Genomic DNA, 19,456 nt, shown 5'->3' on the forward strand with positions numbered 1-19,456 from the left:
TGCCCGGAGTTCGGCCGCCAGCCCAGCCCAACTCCGATCCCGGAATCCTTTGATGAAGCATGTTTCGAACAAAACCACCAGCAGCAGCCGGACCCACCAACCTCCCGCAGCCGCTGTCCCCACCTGTCATCCACCTGCGAAACCACGTCCCCGAGGAGCCCGCGGGTTTCCCAAGTCCAGAAAGGGAAAGCCGCAAAGCCGGCCGCGGCCCCGCACCAACGCGAAGCGGCGCCTACCCGCTCGCTCGCTTCCGTCCCCGACTCCCCCTCCGTCCCCATCCTATTCGCTCCGCCGCACCACCCACCCCATCGCCCGCCTCCCGGAATCCTCTCGCCTCCCGCCGCCGCCGCCACAGCCACCACCACCCCGGCCGGAGGCCACGCGCCCCACTCGGCCGCTCGAACCCGAGGTCAGATCCAAACCACAGCCCCAGGTCCGAATCGCGCCGCATTTTTTCTAGGTTTTGGTACGGATCTAGGGTTGGCCGTGGAATTCCGGGCGTGGGGCAATTCGTTCGATTCGCTCGGATTCCTCCGCGGCTCGGATTTCGTGGTTATGGCCGCCGGGCGCCACGGAGGGTACAGGGACTACGAGGCCAGGGAGCGGGAGCCCGACGCCGAGGCCGCCAGGAGGAGCCAGAGCCTCGGCGACCGCCACCGGAGCGACGCCGACCGCCGCCGCGACGGCGGGCGCAGCAGCGGTGGCAGGGAATTCTCCAACGGCTATGGCCACCGCCGCTCGCACCCGCCCAAAAGCCGCCTCTCCACCAGGCTTGGGGACCGGGAGCCCGGCGAGGTGCTCAGCGGGAGTGCGTCAGATGACTCTGGTGGGAGGTCAGGCAGAGCGGCGGGGGAAAACACCTTGGCCAGTTCTAGCAGGGAGGGCGAGGTGGCGGTGGGGGCGCCTGCTGCCCCTTCGCCCAGTAAAAAGAGGAAATTTTCGCCCATAATTTGGGACAGGGATAGCCCAAAGCCGCCGCCGTTGCATTCTGGTGCAGTGACTGTGAAGGGAGTGGTGGAATCCGCATCTGCTGATACAGCAAGTGACCAGAAAGTGGTGGAGTCCTCTTCTGCTCAACTCCCTCCCCCTCCTCCGCTGCCGCCACAGGGGCACATCCCAGAGAGATTGGTCGTGGAGAATTCACCAATGGATGTGGACCTTGCTGTTGATACTGGGAACAATGAGCAGTTGCACGAGCTGGAGGATAGTAAAGTGCTTGAGGTAGAGGAGAGTAAAGTAAAGGATGAAGAGGAGAGTAAAGTAAAGGAGGAAGAGGAGTACCCAACAATGAGGAACATATCAACTTCAAGGTGGGCAGGTGCTAACGATGACGAGGAGGAGGGTGTAACACTGAGGAAGAAGAAAGGCTTATCTCCTGCAGATTCCGCTGAGCTGGGGCAGGGTAAGAAGACTCCTACTCCAGAACTTGGGGAGGTTGTGACCAGTGATATTTCTGGACGGAGGACCATGTCAAGGTCATCTGATTCAGGGAGAATGGGTAACGACGAGAAGGAAGATTTGGAATTAGGTAAAGGTGACTACATGGATGTTGATAGAGGGGAGGCTAGTGTTAATGGTTCAGCTAATCTTCTATCTTCTGATTCGGAGGATGAAGTGCGCAGGTCTGAAACCCCTGAGCCAGTGAAGCCGGCTCATCGATGTATCAATATGCTGCAAGGTTGCAGAAGTGTTGATGTGTTTGAGAGGCTCAACAAGATTAATGAAGGCACCTATGGTGTTGTATATCGAGCAAAGGATAAGAAGACTGCTGAGATTGTTGCATTGAAGAAGGTCAAGATGGAAAAGGAGAGAGAAGGTTTCCCGTTGACCTCTCTTAGGGAAATCAACATCCTTTTATCTTTCCATCACCCTTCAATTGTTGACGTTAAGGAAGTAGTAGTTGGCAGTAGTCTTGATAGTATTTTTATGGTGATGGAGTACATGGAGCATGATCTTAAGGGTGTCATGGAGACAATGAAGCAGCCATATACCCAAAGTGAGGTCAAATGCTTAATGCTTCAGCTATTAGAGGGTGTAAAATATCTTCATGACAATTGGGTACTTCATAGGTAATGGTTAGCTTACCTTTTGTTCTTGTTCTTCAAATATTATATGACCAGGTTCCTGTTGACTATGTACTGATGATATGCATCTTATTTATTTCAGGGATTTGAAGACTTCAAATCTATTGCTGAATAACCGTGGTGAGTTGAAAATATGTGATTTTGGACTGTCTCGTCAATATGGGAGCCCACTAAAACCTTATACTCAATTGGTTGTGACTTTGTGGTACAGGTAGGTCACCAGCCAACATCAGATTCCACAGCAGCGCTTTGACTACCTTAATTTTTCACTGTAAGTTCTTTTATTTATAAATCACACTAATGTCTGTTTCTCCTCCTTGGCTACAGGTCACCTGAACTATTGCTAGGAACAAAGGAATACTCTACTGCTATTGACATGTGGTCCGTGGGCTGCATTATGGCAGAGCTTCTCGCCAAAGAACCACTGTTCAATGGAAAAACAGAGTTTGAACAGCTAGACAAGGTACTCCATTTGTCTTATGTATGCTTTCCATGCATGTTTCACAGTGCATATTCTTCTATGTTGCTGATAGCTGTAGCCGCCAATATAGATATGTATTCAATGATAGCTTATGGTGAAGCTACTTTTCTTGTAGATATTTAGAACACTTGGCACACCTAATGAGAAGATATGGCCTGGTTATGCCAAGTTACCTGGTGTCAAAGTCAACTTTGTTAAACAACCGTATGTTTCTTATACCTGCTTTTGTTGTTTCTCCACCGAGCGTATATGATTGTATGATTGCATCATATTTTGATTTTTTTTCTTCAGGTACAACAGATTAAGGGATAAGTTCCCAGCTGCGTCTTTTTCTGGGCGTCCAACCCTATCTGAAGCTGGTTTTGATCTGTTGAATAAGCTCTTAACTTATGATCCTGCGAAGGTAAAATTAATACTCTTCAATGGGACTCGTGACTACATGAATCTTGCGCTGTCAATTTTTTACGCTTCATTGTCATTTATATTACTGACTAAGGACACTTGATTTTCTTGTACAGCGTATATCAGCTGAGGCTGCATTGGAGCATCCATGGTTCAGTGAAGTACCTCTACCTAAGTCGAAGGACTTCATGCCAACATTTCCAGCTCTAAACGAACTGGACAGGTAATTTTTTTACCCATCAGTTTTGCATATCCTATGCTTATAAACATTTATGTTCAATAGTCCATTTATATCTAATGTTATAAAATATACAGGCGTACCAGACGGTATATGAAGAGTCCTGATCCTCTAGAGGAGCAACGGTTGAAAGAACTGCAAGCAAAAGGCAACCGTGGCCTTTTCGGCTGAGCTCAAACCGCTTGCTTGGGTTTTGTTCGTACTGACTGCTATGCTTCAACCTGAATCAGTGAGGTCAGATGGCTTCTGAGGTGAGATGTGCCATGGACATGAAGTATCAGATCTTCTTGGTGTCTTCAAGCAACTGACAACGTTCTTTAGCAGGCTTTGTGCTTAGTGACTTGTGGCCCATCATAGAATTCTTTTCACAGGATTAGCACTCCGACCAGATTGATCATGAAAGCAAATCTAACCTGCCTCCATCGTAAGGTTTGGCCTGTTGGCTTTATTGGCTACACACTTACACCTGTTTCACCTTTGGAACCTCTGTATGTAAAATATTCCAGATTGGTACGTTGTAAACAATGCTCAGTGTGTTGGATTTACAATAAGATTATAAGAATCTATCATTTTTCTCTCTCTGCTCCTATAGTGCTCTTTTCTTTTGATCTTTGCATTTTGTTTGCAAGAAATGAAAGTGGCGAAGGGGAAGGATGCCTTTAGCTTTTCTTCAGGAAATCATGGACAGTAATACAACTTGAAAGGTAAATATATTCAAGAGTTGTTTACCTCAAGAGATGTATTGCTGATTAAAAATTGATGAATACGTGTTCTGAAAGATCATCTATACCCAAGGGCTCTGTTTTAGTATTCATAAAGAAACACCGTCTTAAATCCTAATCATGTTCGTAGCGCTAAGAACTCCCAATTCTGAAAAAAGGTGAAAAAAAGAGAATGATAGAGAACGAAGAAAAGTGCAAAACATGACTTGAATGAAGACCCAACCTGGATGGGTGTATTCTCTTTTGCACCTTGACGATGTATACAAGTCAGTGTTAGTATCGAAGTATCTAACAGACATTGTATTATTCACCAAGAATTCCTTTATCTGAGCTGTTCTTCCATGCCTGTGCGTCATATGTCTTATCGATTTAGGATACGAGTAAAGAATGTTATGTTTCTTTAGTTACTCTTTGCGATGTTTCTATTTTATATTTATCGTGCCATTTTGACACACATGTATCTGCCGAGCAAATTGAGAACATGAAGGGAGCACTTGGATTTCATTTCTATCCGGTAGTTAGTCTAAATGTCCGTTTTACGAAGCTGGTTACTTGCCCATGACAAGATCGAAGATCAGGGATATCTCTTCTTGAGCAATGTGGTTCGCTTGTTAAGTTTTTCTCCCACGTCTTCTTTGTGTGTAAATTTGCTGTTCTGTGCTATTGGTAGCCAAAGATGTACTCCATCGCTATGTTGTTTGCATTTGGTGATAACTACTTTTACATTCTGCTCAAGTACTAGAGAGTTGGTTGGACTTACTACAGCTGTTCTATCTGTGACACGTCTGCAGCTTAAGCTGTGGCTGCTTCAAGAGGAAGCTTGATGGCCGCCAGCTTGTTGTACCTAAGTGACTAAATTTTGTGGGAGGTCTTGAAGTGTATTCATCTGTTACTTGAGTGAGCCATAGTGGTCACTGGTCAGTTTACTATCCTTCCTTGTTTATTAATGCACCATATTCATCTAACTGTTTTTGGGGGATGGTCATCTGTTATTTGTTTGCATGGAGTATGGTTTTTGTTGAACTTTCATTTCGTCCTCTCCCATATGGCCGACACTTTGTTTTCTATTTGAAATACCTCCTTGACTGATGTAAATGCCACAACATTGGCATTGTTTACTCACCTCCATGAAATTGAGGCTATTTAGATTAGTGAAGGAGGTCAAAATTAGGCTGAAATACTAGTGTTGCGTGCTCTCTGTTCCCCAGTTTGGTTATGGTAGCCTGGTTGTTTTGATGGGCCACATTTGGAACAAACGTTTGGCATGCTCTTTGGGGATGCATAACTGCTTATGGTTCTTGATGTTTTTGTAGTAGTGTTTTTCTTGTCATGGGTTAACATGAGCTGCCCTTGCCACTACAAATGTTCAATTGCTACTTGCCACTTCATTCTGTATGACGTTGGTGATTCGGAGTTTTGCGTTGTCGAATGTGATGATCAATTTCTTGCCCATTTGTTTGCCTCTTATTTTAGTTTCAGTTGTCTTGCGGAAGATATATCAGCCCATCAGCACGCTTGAGTATGTTTTTGCGATATAAACATTTGCGTAGTTGCAGTGGTGTCGGCGCGCAGAATAGAAAGATTGCAGTGGTATCGGTGCACAGAATAGAAAACAGTCTATTCCCTCTGTTCGCAAATATAAGATGTTTTACATATTTCAATATGGACTACATACGGACTGAAATGAATGAAGAAAGACACTAAAATGTGTCTATATACTCGAATCAGAAAATAGTTAGAACATCTCAGGACTGGAATTGAATTACTGGCGGAGGGAGTGCATTATAACCTATGTTGATAACTGAGACTCGTAGAGTGGGGTTTTTGTTGGTTGGCTACACATGCAAACGTTTTATTTGTTTGAGTTGACAAAGTTTTGTAGCACTGGTTTTTTTTTTGCCCGGACCTCACGAATGCAAATACATCATGACAATGGGCAAGTTTGTTACTCCCTCCGATCCATAGACAAATCTAGGACAAGTAATATGGATCGGAGGGAGTAGTAGAAAACAAAGCAACATTTGTTGCCAATGTTTTAGGAAGTTTCTTTTTTTTTGGATTTCACTGCTTATCCAATGTGCATGTGTTCCCGGAATCAGAGTTGCACTTGTGAGGCTCGTCACTTTATGGAAGAGCAGGATGCTTCTTCTAGCATTTACACCCGACGTCAAATGCCCCTGGTGAACAGTAAAATCATGAAAAATAGAAAAAAAAAAGATGAAAAACTTCTGTTTTTTTTGTGTTAACCTTGGACAAAATGTTCTACTCCCTCTTCCCTGTAATATAAGAACGAAAAAAGGTTCTTATATTATGGGACGGAGGGAGTATGTGCTTGCAAAAATTTATCAGGAACGGGCATTCCTGGAAGTCAGTGGCAAAAAGAACAAAATCGATATTCCAAAACTGCTATTTTTGAAATTATTTTGGAGTATTGATTTTTTTTGCCATGACTTCCATGAGTGTCATTTCGTGATGAAAATTTGCAAGCATAGAAATATTTTGTCAAAGGTTACCAGAAAAATTCAGCACTTTAAAAAATCATTTTCTTTTGATTTTACTGTTCATCGGAGCTCATTTGAGCTCGGGAGCAGAAGAACACTTTAGGCTTCTTTACTAGTCTGTGATATAAATAGTTCTCCTCTTGTATAACAAGCAGCCTGATATCGCTCTCCTCGCTGGACGTGAATGCCATAGTGTCATTCCGTGTCTTTGTTGCACTCCCCGCTGAACCAACGGTTCGAGTCTTCTGGATTGCCATAGTTGAGTAATCTTGTTGCTCACCACCCATTGGCGTGGGCTTGTGTAGACTCCATTATTTGCAGGTCGATGGGGATATGACCAAGCAAGGAGCACGCGCAACTCGAGAGGCAATTCGGTCTGGATGACTCAAGCAATACTACTCTCCGCTGCAGCGCACATTCGATGTGATTATTATTACATGTATAAATGTAAATAGCTCGTTAATTAGTTAGAGAATCAAATACTTCCATGAGTGCATATATGTTACTGGAAGAACGTTTGGCGGTGAGACAGTAAAATGTGGTCTGCTCACGAACCTTCTCACATCACAGTTCGTTTGGGCGGTGCACACTCAGTACCGCTTTGTTTCTCGTCGACATGACTCACTGCTGCCGATAGAGTAGCTGTGGTTGTCACGTGTGATGTGCACGTGGTAACCAACCAAAGGGCCTCGCGGGAACATATGGGCCCGGCAGTTAGGCCAACTCCACCGCGTGACTGTCCGTTTGGGTAGGGCAATGGGGTCGTGGCCGTGCGTGTCCTGGGATGTGCGTGTCCTGGGATGCGGTGGTCGTGCGTCCAGCGTGCGGCCACAACCGTTTGCCCTATCCTGCCCGTCAGGCCAAAAATGCCCATATTTCATTAAAACTAGTTTTTCAACCCAAATATTTGTCTGAAAATTAAAATAGTTTTACAACCCAATTGAAATTGTCTTTAATAAAATAGTTTTACAACCAAATCGAAATTATCTTGACGGAACATAAAATGGACCAATACATCTATTGGTTGACAATGTGATCCCACAAGTGCTCAACCAAGTCATTTTGAAGATTCAAATGAGTGTGCCAATCACGCATCTCACGGTGGAATTGGGCAAACTGTTCAAATGTGGCCGGGTCTTGGTGTAGGGGCTTAATATTTTCACCTTGATAATCAAATCCTTGGTCGAAGATACTCTCATCACGCTCGTCCTCGACGATCATTTTGTGCATGATCACACAAGCAGTCATCATCTCCCAAAGCTTCCTTACATCCCGTGACAGTGCAGAGTTTTGAACGATACCCCACCGGGATTGAAGCACACCAAAAGCACGTTCCACATCCTTTCTAACACTCTCTTGCATTTGGGCAAATCTCTTTCTCTTCTCACCTTGGGGTTTCGAGATTGTCTTCACAAAAGTTGACCACTGAGGATACATACCTTCTGCTAGATAGTATCCCTTGTTGTACTGGTGGCCGTTGATCTCAAAGTTGACAGGTGGGGAGTGGCCTTCTGCAAGCCTCGCGAAGACTGGAGAATGCTGCAGCACGTTGATATCATTGTGAGAACCTGCCATGCCGAAGAAAGAATGCCATATCCAAAGATCCTGCGATGCCATCGCTTCTAATATGACAGTGCACCCGTTGACATGCCCCTTGTACTTGCCCTGCCAAGCAAATTGGCAGTTCTTCCACTCCCAGTGCATACAATCTATACTGCCAAGCATGCCTGGAAAGCCTCTAGCTGTGTTGGTCGCCAACAATCTCTCTGTATCAGCGGCAGTTGGCTGTCTCAAGTACTCTGGACCAAACACCTTGATCACAGCCTGGCAAAACTTGTACATTGACATCAGACATGTTGTCTCACTCATACGCACATACTCATCCACCAGATCGCCTGGAATTCCATATGCAAGCATGCGGATGCCCGCGGTGCATTTCTGGTAAGAGGAGAATCCAAGCTTGCCAAGGGCATCCGTCTTGCACTCGAAGTATGGGTCATGAGCAACCACTCCCTCTCGGATACGATTGAACACATGCCTTGCCATTCGAAAACGGCGACGGAATTTATCCGACTTGAAGAGCGGGGTGTTGACAAAGTAATCAGCATAGAGCAGGGCGTGGCCTCTCTCCCTGTTGCGGTTCAGGTTGGGAGCACGGTCAGGGACTGACCCCCTGTACCGAGGAAGCTGCCGTTGAATGTGGTCGTGAACGACCAGTGCAGCCACCACAAGATCTTCATCATCCGACGACGAATCGTCCAATGAACAAAAGAAGTGATGGAAGAAAAACTCGTCTCTACTGTCCATACCTTTGTGGGCAAAATGCCGAACACCTTGCGGTCGTGGTGGCGAAGAGGCAGCGATAATCACCTCGACGCAGCAGGGGTGGTTGTCGGCCGGCTACTGGCCGCTCTGGAGCTCTCGTCGGAAGCTGCCGAGGCCGCCGTGGTGCGTCGTCGGCGGTCCTGTCCCCTCTGCGGCCGGCAAAGACGGCGACGGCCAAACCTCCGATCGACGGCCAAAACTACGGCCAAAGCACGGGCGTGGTGGCGGCCATGTTGAGAAGTGGTTTGGTAGGGACGGCCGGAGGCTGCGCGGTGAGGAGGCGGCCGGAGAATAGCGGCGGCGCTGGCGGCGGGGCGGGGCGGGAGAGAGAGGGTGGAAGCGTTGGGAGCGGAGGGACTGCTAGTGTCCCCGACAGGCGGGCCACTGGGGACAAGGGCGTGCGTCCAGGCCGTCCGCGCGCGTCCGTTTCACCCCAAACCGAGCGCAAGTTTGGGCCAGGGATGGATCGAAAACGGACGGAATTCAGACATTTGTCCGTTTGAGGCCGCGCACTGGGCCGCGCTATTCGTCCGTTTTATCTCAAACGGACGGGGCCGAACAGGATAGGGTCGCACGGTGGGGTTGGCCTTAGCAAACGCCGAGGCCGTACAAAGCACTTCGCCGCCTATATGTGGCTGGCAAGTGGCCCGAAACACTGTCTGGCCTGCACCGATGAGGCGACCACCGCCTAAGCTCTCTCTCGCCGTCTCTAGCAAATCCTGTCCGTCTCGGGTTTAGGTCCCGTTGCTCATCCGAGGTTCGTAGTCATCCGTCAAAGCAAAATTACCGCAGAGGGCTCCGCGGTGCGGATCCACCGAGTACTGTTCAGATGTGTTCTTACATTCAATCTTTCCCTGGAAGTCATCCCTGGATCAGCTAAAGCAAAAAAAAAAGGTTCAATTTATTAACGTGGTACGGAGTACGCATTTTTTCTTTTGTTGAAAGAAAAATAAAGAGATTTATTGCATCTCTCAGTCTATGCATCCAGATGCGGACGGCCTAAATTGTTGCAACTGGTTGCTAGTGCAGTACATATTGAAATGTAGAAATGCATCAATGCATCTACAGACCTACTCAAAAGTGATGGTTATCTAACCAGTAAGGGCAGCTACAATTGCGTTGGAGGACTGGGCGTTAACGCCATTGCTACATGATTTTTCTTTTCTTTTATTTCCTTAAGCGCCCATGCAAGCGCCCACGTATTGAATGTGCCCTAAAGGCCAACTCCAAATCTGCTAGAAAACCACTAATTTATTATTTATTAACATTCGGCAGTCCTGGTTTTTTAAAGTTTTATTAGGAGCATAGTATTTTTTCCCAAGAACCATGGTTTTTTTTTGTTTGTTAAACATCAATACAACCGTTTTATAAACCATGGTATCTTCAATATCATGTTTTTGGCTTTTTCTAAACTTTGGTTTTTCAAAACTGAAGTATCCATTGACCAAGCATTGGAATATTGAGGTTTTAGAACATCGCAGTTTTAAAAACTTTGCTGCCAAACTGGGGTCAAGATTTTTTTCTTCTGATATGCAATACAACATTTTTTTTTGCAAAACCTTGTCTTTCATAAGAAAAAATGTTTATTTAGCAAGGAATTTTTCAATAGGCTAACTAGAAAGTTTTAATATAATACTCTAGGGAAATAAATCGAAATGTTCAAACCTTTCCCCTTCTTCGTTCCTTGCGAAAGGGAAGTGCTCAGTATCCCTTCTCTCCTCGCCAAAGAGGCCATAAGTCCACTCCCCTTCGGTCCATTCCTCTGGCGACGGGAGGTTGGGAACCCAGGATCTTCATTTGCGGTTTGTTTCCCGATGTCGATGACGCCGTCGGTGAAGTATCGTTCCCCGACTCCATCTTTGCGGCGATAATGATGCCGGTGGAATAAGGTTCCCTTGGCTTTGTTCTACCTTGACGACGATGTCCTCGACAACGACATCGAGCAACCCATGAGGATGGTTTGTCTCTACTCTTTTTGGGCAGTGTATCTAGCTTGCCCGATGCAAGTGACGATGCCAACGGTGGAATGGGGTTCCCCTGCGGTGAGGAGTCCATGAGGATGGTTTGTCACCACTCTTTATGGGACGTGTATCTAGCTTGTCGGATTGCTGGTGACAAGGCGACATTAGTACCGCCAACATCTTTTCTCTTGGCTCCACCCCGTTGCATCGGCATTCTTTTCACCGTTGTTGCGACGACAGTGGAGGTCTTGTTCATGAGATGGCGGATGTGCTAGCTCGGTGGCGATCCTTTTTATGGTGGCAGGTACTTCTTCTTTGGGGTGTTGGTTCTCCAAGTCTGAAGCCTTACGAGTTACGAGTTACGACTTCCCAACTGTTGGATACAAGGTGGGGCCTCTGGCAACGAAGTGCGGCGACGACGGTGTCCTAGAAGTAGAGGACACGGTGCCCGGAAGGCTTGGTTGTAATTTTTTTTTCCACAGGGTGTGCTATAATTTATGTACTACATGTTAAAAAGAGAGCCTTTATTCTCTTTTAGAAAAAAAACAACCAATGAACGTAATTTTTTTTTGAACATGGCCTAGGGAGTGCAGCCACGTCTGCAACGGTCTATAATCATCGAATGGCAGGTCTATAATCGCGTCGATTTCTGTTTCCAAAAACCTTTTCACACATAATTTGTTTTCACACCGCACAAGACACAACGGCTCCAGAGCTCTGTGCCGCGGTACAAAACCCAAAAACTTACCGTTGCAAGGAAGATCAAACGGGGCATTAAAACCGTTCCGTTTTCCGTGCCCCGATAAGACGGCAACCGATTAAACACGAAATTCAAAAGGAGCAAGAAAATAGGCAACTTCCCAAAACGAAAGCCTCCCATCCCAACGTCTCGTATCATAGGACACCAGGGGTGCTCCCGTCTTTTCCCCACGCGAGCCGTTCCCCCTCCGGTCTCCTCCTTCTGCGCCTGGGGTTTCCTCCTTCCACTCGAAGCCAGCCTCCCCTCCGCTCTCGACTTCTACCCCCACTCCCTCCCTCCCTCCCCCGCCTCCCCACCCGGCTCCGGCTCCGACTCCAACTCCCGCCCCCGCCCCCAGAGGACCGCGGAGCCGCCGCCCCGCACGAGGACCGCCCCTTCACCGCCCGCGGCCGCGACGGAGGGCATTGCCGGCGGTGCTTCTGGTCAGTTCTTGCCTTTGCCTTCCCCATCTGCTCTCTGATTTCGCCGCTGCGTGGTTCTTTCCCCCCTTTTCTTGGCTCGATTTGCCTCGCGCCCGTCGCCTCATTGCGGAATTCGGTTTGTTTTCGCAGTGTGATTTAGGTCGGCTGCTCGGTATCTGCTCGTGCCCGGCGACGGCGCGATGTTCTACTCCAAGACGATGCTGTCCAAGAAGGGCCCGCTGGGCGCGGTGTGGGTGGCCGGCGTCTGCGGCGTCGCCGCGCTCACCAGGGACCAGGTCCTGCGCACCGACGTCGCCTCCTCCGTTGGTAAGCGATACCACGCCTAATTTGCCTCCGCATAACCCGCCTCCTGCAATGCAACGAAAGCTCCCTCTTTTTTGTGGGGTTTTGAGGGTTTCTTGGGTTTGGTTGGGGCCTAAGCCAGGAGGGAATCTCTCCAATTTGTGGGGAAAAGAAACTTCTTTTTTGTGGCGGTCTCATGTTCTTTCCTGGCTTGGTTAAGGACTTGAGGAGAATACGGGTCTCTAATTCGTGGGGCGAGTGGAACAGTAGATTGGGAGGGTTTATGTAGGGGTTTATATCTTACACAGTGTGATGAGTGAAAGATGGGAGGGGAATCTTTGGTTCTTCACCCGAAAAAGAAGACCAAGAGAGAACCGCTCTCTTCTCTTGTGGCTTCGGTTCCCCTTACTAGGTTGTGGTTGCTGGAGTGGTGATTCAACTTTTTCTTCTCGATTTTAGGAAGCATCGATGTGCACATCTATCTTTTTTTTATGTTCTTGTGGCGTTTCAAATTTCCTTCGGGGGAAAGGAACATATTTCATTTTTTTTTTGAGGATTAGAAGATGAATGTTAGGATGTTGATAAAAAACTTGAACCTGACCATGGGGTGTTTTGGCCAACGGAGGGTTTTTATGGGTGGCCACCGGACGGTCTTTGTGGATGGTTTGGAGTTCACGGCTCTTGGCCGGCGAGAACTTTTCACATATGGTTTTTTAATCTACGTTATCCAGGCGTGAACCTGAGCTGAGTTTCAGGTTGGGGTACCAACTGAATATACCATGTGAACCAACTTTACTGTCGACAAAAACTACATAACGATATTGAATTCACTGGGAAACTGCTTGAATATCGTTGAACATTGCGTCTTTCTGTTGACAGACATAGCCCTTCAAGTATTTTCTTTCTTTCTAATAGTATTGTGATGACTAGCTCACACTTTTTCTGTTCATGGCAGACAAGATTTTACCCGACGTTGAAACCACCTACAGAATACTTGGGTTGCTTCTGCTTGGCGTTGTTAGGATTTACTGCAAGAAGGTGGAATACCTCTGCTATGACAGCAATCAGTTTTTTGAATCTACTGTAAGAGGGAAGAAAGTTCTAAAGCGAGGGAAGAAAGGTGTTTGTGCAAGAAGATTGGTGCTAGACCAAGAAGACACTAGAAGAGCGAAAAGAGTTGCTGTAGTTCAAGTCCCAGAATTGGACGAACCAGCTGATCTTCCACCAATCTTCACCGTACCCAAAAGATTTGAGCTCGACTCTTTTGATTTGCAGATACCTGAAGACAGGTAATGAACAAGCATGGCCGTAAACTAGTTTCATTTCTTTGTTGCTTGAAGTGTGGTGTCTCATTTGATCCTTGTAAATTCCTCTGCAGAGAGGATGACAATGATGATCATCACCAATTGCCTCGTCAAGGTAGCAAATGCTGCAACTTGATGTTGCTGTTATTGCTAAGAAATCATTTATGACCTTCAATTATTTTGTGCAGATACTTTGTTGGAAGATGAACATCAGCGTATGCCAAATTTGTACGAGGTACCCAGCTTCCTTCCTACCATTCACTGAATAATCAAGACATGTATGCGCATAGAGTGAAATGCTTCTTATAACATCTGAAACAAAGAAATTGGGGAGCTTGCCAAAAATATGCTATGTAGTCTAGGCAGCAGTTTCCTACTGCATGCGCCTACCACCTAATATGATCTATAAATGCGATACTTCCCAGGCAGACAGAATTACTAAGCTTGCATGCATCAGGCAGCAGTTTAAGCGCCCTGTACCTTCCACCGATTGATCCTGTTCTACCACTGATGGGGACCACAGTAGGTTCCACGTGTTACCTTACCTGATTACCATGGTCCTGTGTCAGTAGTTTCATGAATTCTCCGATTAAGGTGTTAAGTATCCATTTTGTTTGTGGTTTGTAAATTATTCCACACACGTGTGTTACCTTAGATACGTTTGTTCCTTTGCATTAGCAGGTGACATGCAATACTGTCTGCTTCCTCTTCTTTTTATGCCTTATTTGTTTTGAGAAACTAAAACTTAAGATGTCTTATCAGGGGATGCCATATGCTGATCTGGACTCTGCTTACGTTGTGCCAGTATGCATGTAAGTACATAGGCTATGTTACCTAATGGTGTTAAAAGATTACTTCCAGTGGATTTCTGAGCTGATCTCTTGATGCAGCATCCCAACTGAAATGATCAGTGTCACTGATGAAGTCACCGATCTTCTGTACTTGAGTAACATAGGGGATGAACTTGAAAATGAAAGTCAGAATCCTGATCCTGCTTGCTTTACACCAGTGAAGGAGTAAGTATATGAACTATCACTCCCTCTCCTGAATCATTCATAAGAGCAGACTTGTTCCTCTCTGCTTGCTAATATGAGACTATGAAACAGTGTTCTTCCACCTGAGGCGATGGATATGATGGCTGAAGCAAGTGACCTTCCAGAGAAAAGCAAAGAGGTGAAGAAAGCTAGAAGAGAAGTGAATGGTGAAGAGAATGGTGATCCTGCTTGTTCTACCCCTTTGCCGGAGTGAGTATTGATACTCCCTTTCTTTTGTTACATCAAACTTTCTTTACTTCAAGATAATTCTGAAAATTATCACTGTAATTTGACATTATTAAGCATGCATTGATTCAGGAATCAAGAAATGCAAAGACCTGTGAATGCTGTGGAGAATGTGGTGTGTGCAGATCTTGATGAAAATCATCCTGTAGTCGAAGAATCAGAAAATGGGTTAGCGGTAGGAAAACCGAACACAGCACTATCTGTAGAAATTCCTGACATCGAGGAACAAGAGTCTCTGGAACCTTCCACTCCAGAGCCCTTGCGAGAGGGAGCCTCAGGTTAACTTTTGTGAGAAGTTTCCTATTCTACTTATTGTCATTATCTTGCTCATGTTTGTGACATATTTATCTCATTTACTAGAAAAATTTGTGGTTGCAACACCTGCTCAAAATGAGAAGCGCCAGGTTACCAGAAAAAGGAGGAGGGGGTTACACAATAAGAGAAAAGTTTGGGTGCTGTGGGATGAGAATGTTATCCTTGATAATGAGTTAAGTATAGTAACTTGCTTGTACAAGCTCTTTCATCTCTTGCATTGCATATTCCTGTGTGCTTGTATGCATCCTAGCAGCCAGTTTGAACTTCTCTATCAGCTTAAGAAGTTTGTATGGTGCAAATGAGTTAGTAATATGGAAGAGCTTGCACAAGATCTTCCATATGTTTCATGCTTTTTTAAGGTGATTCTGCAGTATGATGGAACAATTTCTATATACATGGTCCATTCATACTATAACATTGTTACTGTTTTTGGAACATCCCCCCTACAGCACAATGAGTTAGTAAAATAACTAGCTTGCACAAGCTCTTCCATATGTTGCAAACCATTTTTTTTTGTTTGAGAACTGGGAGTGGTCTGATCTGCATTGACATGCTTCTTTAAGGTGTTTCCTCTTTTTGTTTGAGAATTGGGAGGGGCTGATCTGCATTGTCATGCTTCTTTAAGGTGTTTCCTCTTTTTGTTTGAGAATTGGGAGGGGCTGATCTGCATTGTCATGCTTCTTTAAGGTGATCCAGTATGTAAAATGGAACTTTAAATAGGATATGCATGGTTTCTTTAAGGTGATTCCGCAGTATGGTGATGGAACGTTGAATTTCTATATACATGGCCCATTCATACTTTTTTTGGAACGTCCCCCTACAGCACGATGAGAGAAATGGTAGATGGGGTTGGTGTAGAGGATCTTGTCGTCAAAAGAAGGAAGGCGCCTCACACTCGCCATCAGATTTGGAGGGAGCCAAGATTCCGTTCTCTGCAGGATACTTTCATGGAGCCAATTATTCAATGTGGCGCTTTCCTGGAGCCAATTATTCAATGTAAGTCAATCATTCATCTAGTCAGGCTCAGTTATTGATGCAAACCTTGGTCATCAGCTTAGCTGACCATCTTATTTTAACAGATTCGACTACAGTGCGCCTTAATTCTACTACAGCTGATGCCTCATGTGGGGAATCCGTTAAAGCAAAGAAGTGTCTTTCATATGAACCTGCTGAATCCAACAATCCCCACAAGGAAGCTGCAAATGAAGAAACAGAATGTGTCCCAGATGAACTGACAAATGGCATCCAGACTCCTGTTGGGTGCTACAATCAAAGTCAGCAAAGTCAAGATGTTTGTGAATGCAATGATGAAACACCCTATGAAAAGAACAACACACTAGTCAATGGAGATGAATCAGTGCTGCCAGAAGAGAGATTGTATGAATCAACCAGTCACAGTGCATTGCGCAATGAATCATTGACTGCTGATATAGATGCGGTAAGCAAACGTCTACATCTAAACTCGGTGGGAAAAAAGATTCTATTATGGTTTTACACCACACTTTATTCATTTGAGTATGTTCTCTGGTTGCAGGATATTCCTATGGATGAAGAGCATGCTGCCAGAGATGAAGGTAATGTTTACAACTTATAGCAGTTTATACTGCTTGTGCTCGTGCTGTTTGATGTTTGTGCTTTGTCATCCTATTCTTATACACTCACTATTCTTTTTGCAGATTTCCCGCTTTCAACAAGAACTAGGTGAGAACAAGATTGTTGTTGCTTTTCCTTTGTATTCTTCCTGCTTTTGTCTGCCTGTAATACTTACTCTCTAGGTTCACTATTTCAGGGCAGTAGCAAAGTGCCTCCATCAGCTATTCTTGGACCAGAAGTCCCAGGAGCAAAGTAATGTCCCTGTGACGCTCGGCCAAGCCCTTGAAGGCAGCAAGAGGAAAACCACAGCAAGATTCTTCTATGAAACTCTGGTAAGCCTGCCGTAACATGTTTCCTAGTTGAGTTCTTTTCTTGAAAGATTGAACTGGATAAAAGGCATGGATTGGTACAAATGATCGATCACTCGGTGTCTTGACATATTTATGCATATCCATCGCATTTTTCATTCTTAAGTAAGAAATATTCTTCTCTGCAATGCGATTTGATGCCGTGTCCTCTTTCATTGCAACGCGCGTCTTTGTAAATTTGCAAAATTTGTTCCATTCTTATTCTTGCCAACAGTTGCTTGTGTCTTGCAAGGTAAATAAATAAATGCTAATAAGCTACGTACCCCTCTCTTGTGCAGATCCTCAAGAGCCGCGGGTTGATAGACGTGAATCAGGAGAAGCCCTATGAGAACATCACAATCTCTGCAACTCCACAACTCAACGCGATGCTGCAGAATCCAGTGCCCCCTTCAACTTCTTAGCAGCAGCATGTCAGGGTAGGTGGGTAGTTTTAGGAGAAGAGGACTCAAGTTTCAGCTTTTCGCTATATCCCGTAGCATCATCTCGAGGATATGTACTGGTGACAGGCCAGTTGTATATATGGATCGTTCGTTCGTATGGGTCAGGATTACATAGAGAGAGCTTTAGGATCTTGCTCGGTTAAGTTAACGGCAGGCCTAGTTTCTTGCTGGTCGCATGCGGGATGTAAGTTAGCTGAGGAGGGGGTTTATTCAGATTGCAGTTTCTTGCCGGTTGCATATTGAATGCTGATGGCATCTGCCAATGAGTAAAATAGCAGGCAAAACACTCTGCCTGGTTTGATTGATGCCGAGCGCGAGCAATTTCTTTTCTTGGTAATTTTTGGATCAGTTTTCTTGGCAGTTTCTTTTCTTAGGGGGAGCAAGTCTGTTGCTTTTGCCTTGAGAGGCGACCTTCACTGCACATGGACCTGTGACCTGTCCAATGGGAGGGCTGGGGTTAATTTGGACGGCGTTCTTGTCGAATAAGAGATAATTTTTGGCAATACAATGTTCTGGGATCTTCATCTCTTCTCATGCAGTGCGCGATAACACAATACTTCAAAAGGAGCAGCCAAGAGTAGAATGAAAAATGAATACCAAAACCCTGTCAACGGCACTGAGACGGTAGGGCAAGTTTGTGTCATACTACACCTCAAATAAGTTCCCAATTGAGGCGCTCAGTTTGGCCACCTATTTGGGTGATAACTGAACTCATATTTACTGTGGTAACCTGACAGTTGAGTAGCTATCACAAGGCACTGGTAATAACATTGGTATCCAAATACAAGACAGTTTAAAACGACACCATAAATGTGATGATAATATCTCATGTAATTGGCACGATCCCCCACATTTCGTAGTTCAGGATTTAATAATGAGGTAAAAGCACGGCAGGCCCAGGAACTTCTCGCGCCCATGATGTTTTGGTCCACAAACTTGCAAATCCTCACTCCGCCACCCACAAACTTGCAGCCGATGTGCAAAAAAACCCACAGCCAATCCCGCTGCGACATCTGGCGCCACGCTGGCGGAGGCGGTCGTCGCGCGACTTTGCAGAAACCCCCCTGGCCTTTACCAGTAATGAACCCGCACTCCACGTCTCTCCCTCTCGTTCCCCATTGCAGCTCCAGCCAAATCCCTAGTTTCTCTCCCTCTCGTAGTCTCGTTCCCCACTGTATCGCCCGACGCAAGAAGCATGAGAGCTAGGTCGACGGCGGCGACGAGTCTGGGCTACGGAGCGAGCGGCAGCAGGAAGGGCGGCGCCATTGGAATCAGTGGAGCCATGCTTGATTGCCCCTGTTCGTCGTGTTTGCACTGACGGAGTACATGTACTGGAACCTGACAGAAAAGTGAACAAGCTAAACTGAAAATAGAACGCATGGGGTGATAAGAGCGAAATGCAGGTTCTTCTTATACTCGTCGTTGTCAGATGAGAGTACAATTGGGTTCTTGTCGTTGCCTTGTTGAGCTGACGTCGAGGAAGACGCAGCGGCAGTCGCTGCCCTTGCTCGCTCTGTGGCTGCGCGCTCTGCTTCTGCAGCCCGACGGAGGACGACGTCTGCCTGCGCCATGGACCAGGACACAGCTATGATGGCGTCGCCGAGCTGCTGCTTGGCTGCGCGCAGAGCCTCATCGGCCTGCGCGTTGAGCAATGATGCCTCATACGGCGGAGCTAGTAGCCCGAAGACGACTTCGTCGGGCGGCAGGTATTCGTCGCCTCCAGCCTCCCTCCGCTGGGCGCGCCGTCTCGCCTACACCTCCTCGAACACCGCCTCCTCCCGTGCATCTTCCAGCTCGTGCTCCCGACGGACAACAGCGAGCTCCGCAGCAGTTGGCTCGATATCAGAGTTCGCGGTGGAGCGGCTCGATTAGCTTCGTGTGGCCGACAAGGAGCTGCGCATCCTTGAAGACGAGCGGTGCGTGCCCGACGAGGGATCCGCCCCACCCATGGCTCCACTGACTCCAATGGCGCCGCCGT

The 19,456-nt window shown here is 46.4% G+C and overlaps 2 protein-coding genes across 8 annotated transcripts; both read left to right on the forward strand.

Annotated features, from left to right (window-relative positions):
• Positions 1-210: 210 nt before the first annotated feature.
• LOC123053717 (cyclin-dependent kinase G-2) lies at positions 211-6,992 on the forward strand. Of its 6 annotated transcripts, none has more exons than XR_006425800.1 (10): positions 211-2,069; positions 2,167-2,295; positions 2,412-2,547; positions 2,681-2,769; positions 2,857-2,968; positions 3,084-3,190; positions 3,283-3,456; positions 3,527-3,634; positions 3,835-3,909; positions 4,719-6,992. XR_006425800.1 is itself a non-coding variant. In XM_044477247.1 (7 exons), exons 1-7 carry the CDS (start codon positions 556-558, stop codon positions 3,374-3,376), a joined length of 2,181 nt encoding a protein of 726 aa, XP_044333182.1. In that variant the 5' UTR covers positions 211-555; the 3' UTR covers positions 3,377-3,784. The 6 variants fall into 6 exon arrangements, 1 of the variants encoding a protein (XP_044333182.1); XR_006425799.1 differs by having other exon boundaries at positions 212-2,069; positions 3,530-3,634; XR_006425798.1 differs by having other exon boundaries at positions 3,283-3,634.
• A 4,743-nt stretch (positions 6,993-11,735) lies between these two features.
• Positions 11,736-17,783, forward strand: LOC123053718 (sister chromatid cohesion 1 protein 2). 2 transcript variants are annotated; one of them, XM_044477249.1, is made up of 16 exons: positions 11,736-11,896; positions 12,026-12,202; positions 13,134-13,467; positions 13,557-13,597; positions 13,671-13,717; positions 14,245-14,294; positions 14,373-14,498; positions 14,589-14,726; positions 14,835-15,040; positions 15,123-15,249; positions 15,901-16,043; positions 16,157-16,515; positions 16,612-16,651; positions 16,754-16,778; positions 16,867-17,002; positions 17,317-17,783. In XM_044477249.1, the coding sequence occupies exons 2-16, from the start codon at positions 12,076-12,078 to the stop codon at positions 17,437-17,439; spliced, it is 2,022 nt and encodes a 673-aa protein (XP_044333184.1). In that variant the 5' UTR covers positions 11,736-11,896; positions 12,026-12,075; the 3' UTR covers positions 17,440-17,783. The 2 variants fall into 2 exon arrangements, with proteins under 2 accessions (XP_044333184.1, XP_044333183.1); XM_044477248.1 differs by having other exon boundaries at positions 11,737-11,896; positions 15,901-16,073.
• Positions 17,784-19,456: the final 1,673 nt, after the last annotated feature.

This window comes from Triticum aestivum, chromosome 2D (assembly GCF_018294505.1).
Source record: "Triticum aestivum cultivar Chinese Spring chromosome 2D, IWGSC CS RefSeq v2.1, whole genome shotgun sequence".
In the NCBI taxonomy this organism is placed as follows: Eukaryota; Viridiplantae; Streptophyta; class Magnoliopsida; order Poales; family Poaceae; genus Triticum; species Triticum aestivum.

Coding starts and splice junctions, on each gene's coding strand:
- LOC123053717 (XM_044477247.1), top strand. CDS start 556: ATGGCCGCCGGGCGCCACGGAGGGTACAGGGACTACGAGGCCAGGGAG. Junction 2,070..2,166: donor GACAATTGGGTACTTCATAG/GTAATGGTTAGC, acceptor TATTTATTTCAG/GGATTTGAAGACTTCAAATC. Junction 2,296..2,411: donor GTTGTGACTTTGTGGTACAG/GTAGGTCACCAG, acceptor CCTTGGCTACAG/GTCACCTGAACTATTGCTAG.
- LOC123053718 (XM_044477248.1), top strand. CDS start 12,076: ATGTTCTACTCCAAGACGATGCTGTCCAAGAAGGGCCCGCTGGGCGCG. Junction 12,203..13,133: donor CGACGTCGCCTCCTCCGTTG/GTAAGCGATACC, acceptor TGTTCATGGCAG/ACAAGATTTTACCCGACGTT. Junction 13,718..14,244: donor GTATGCCAAATTTGTACGAG/GTACCCAGCTTC, acceptor ATGTCTTATCAG/GGGATGCCATATGCTGATCT.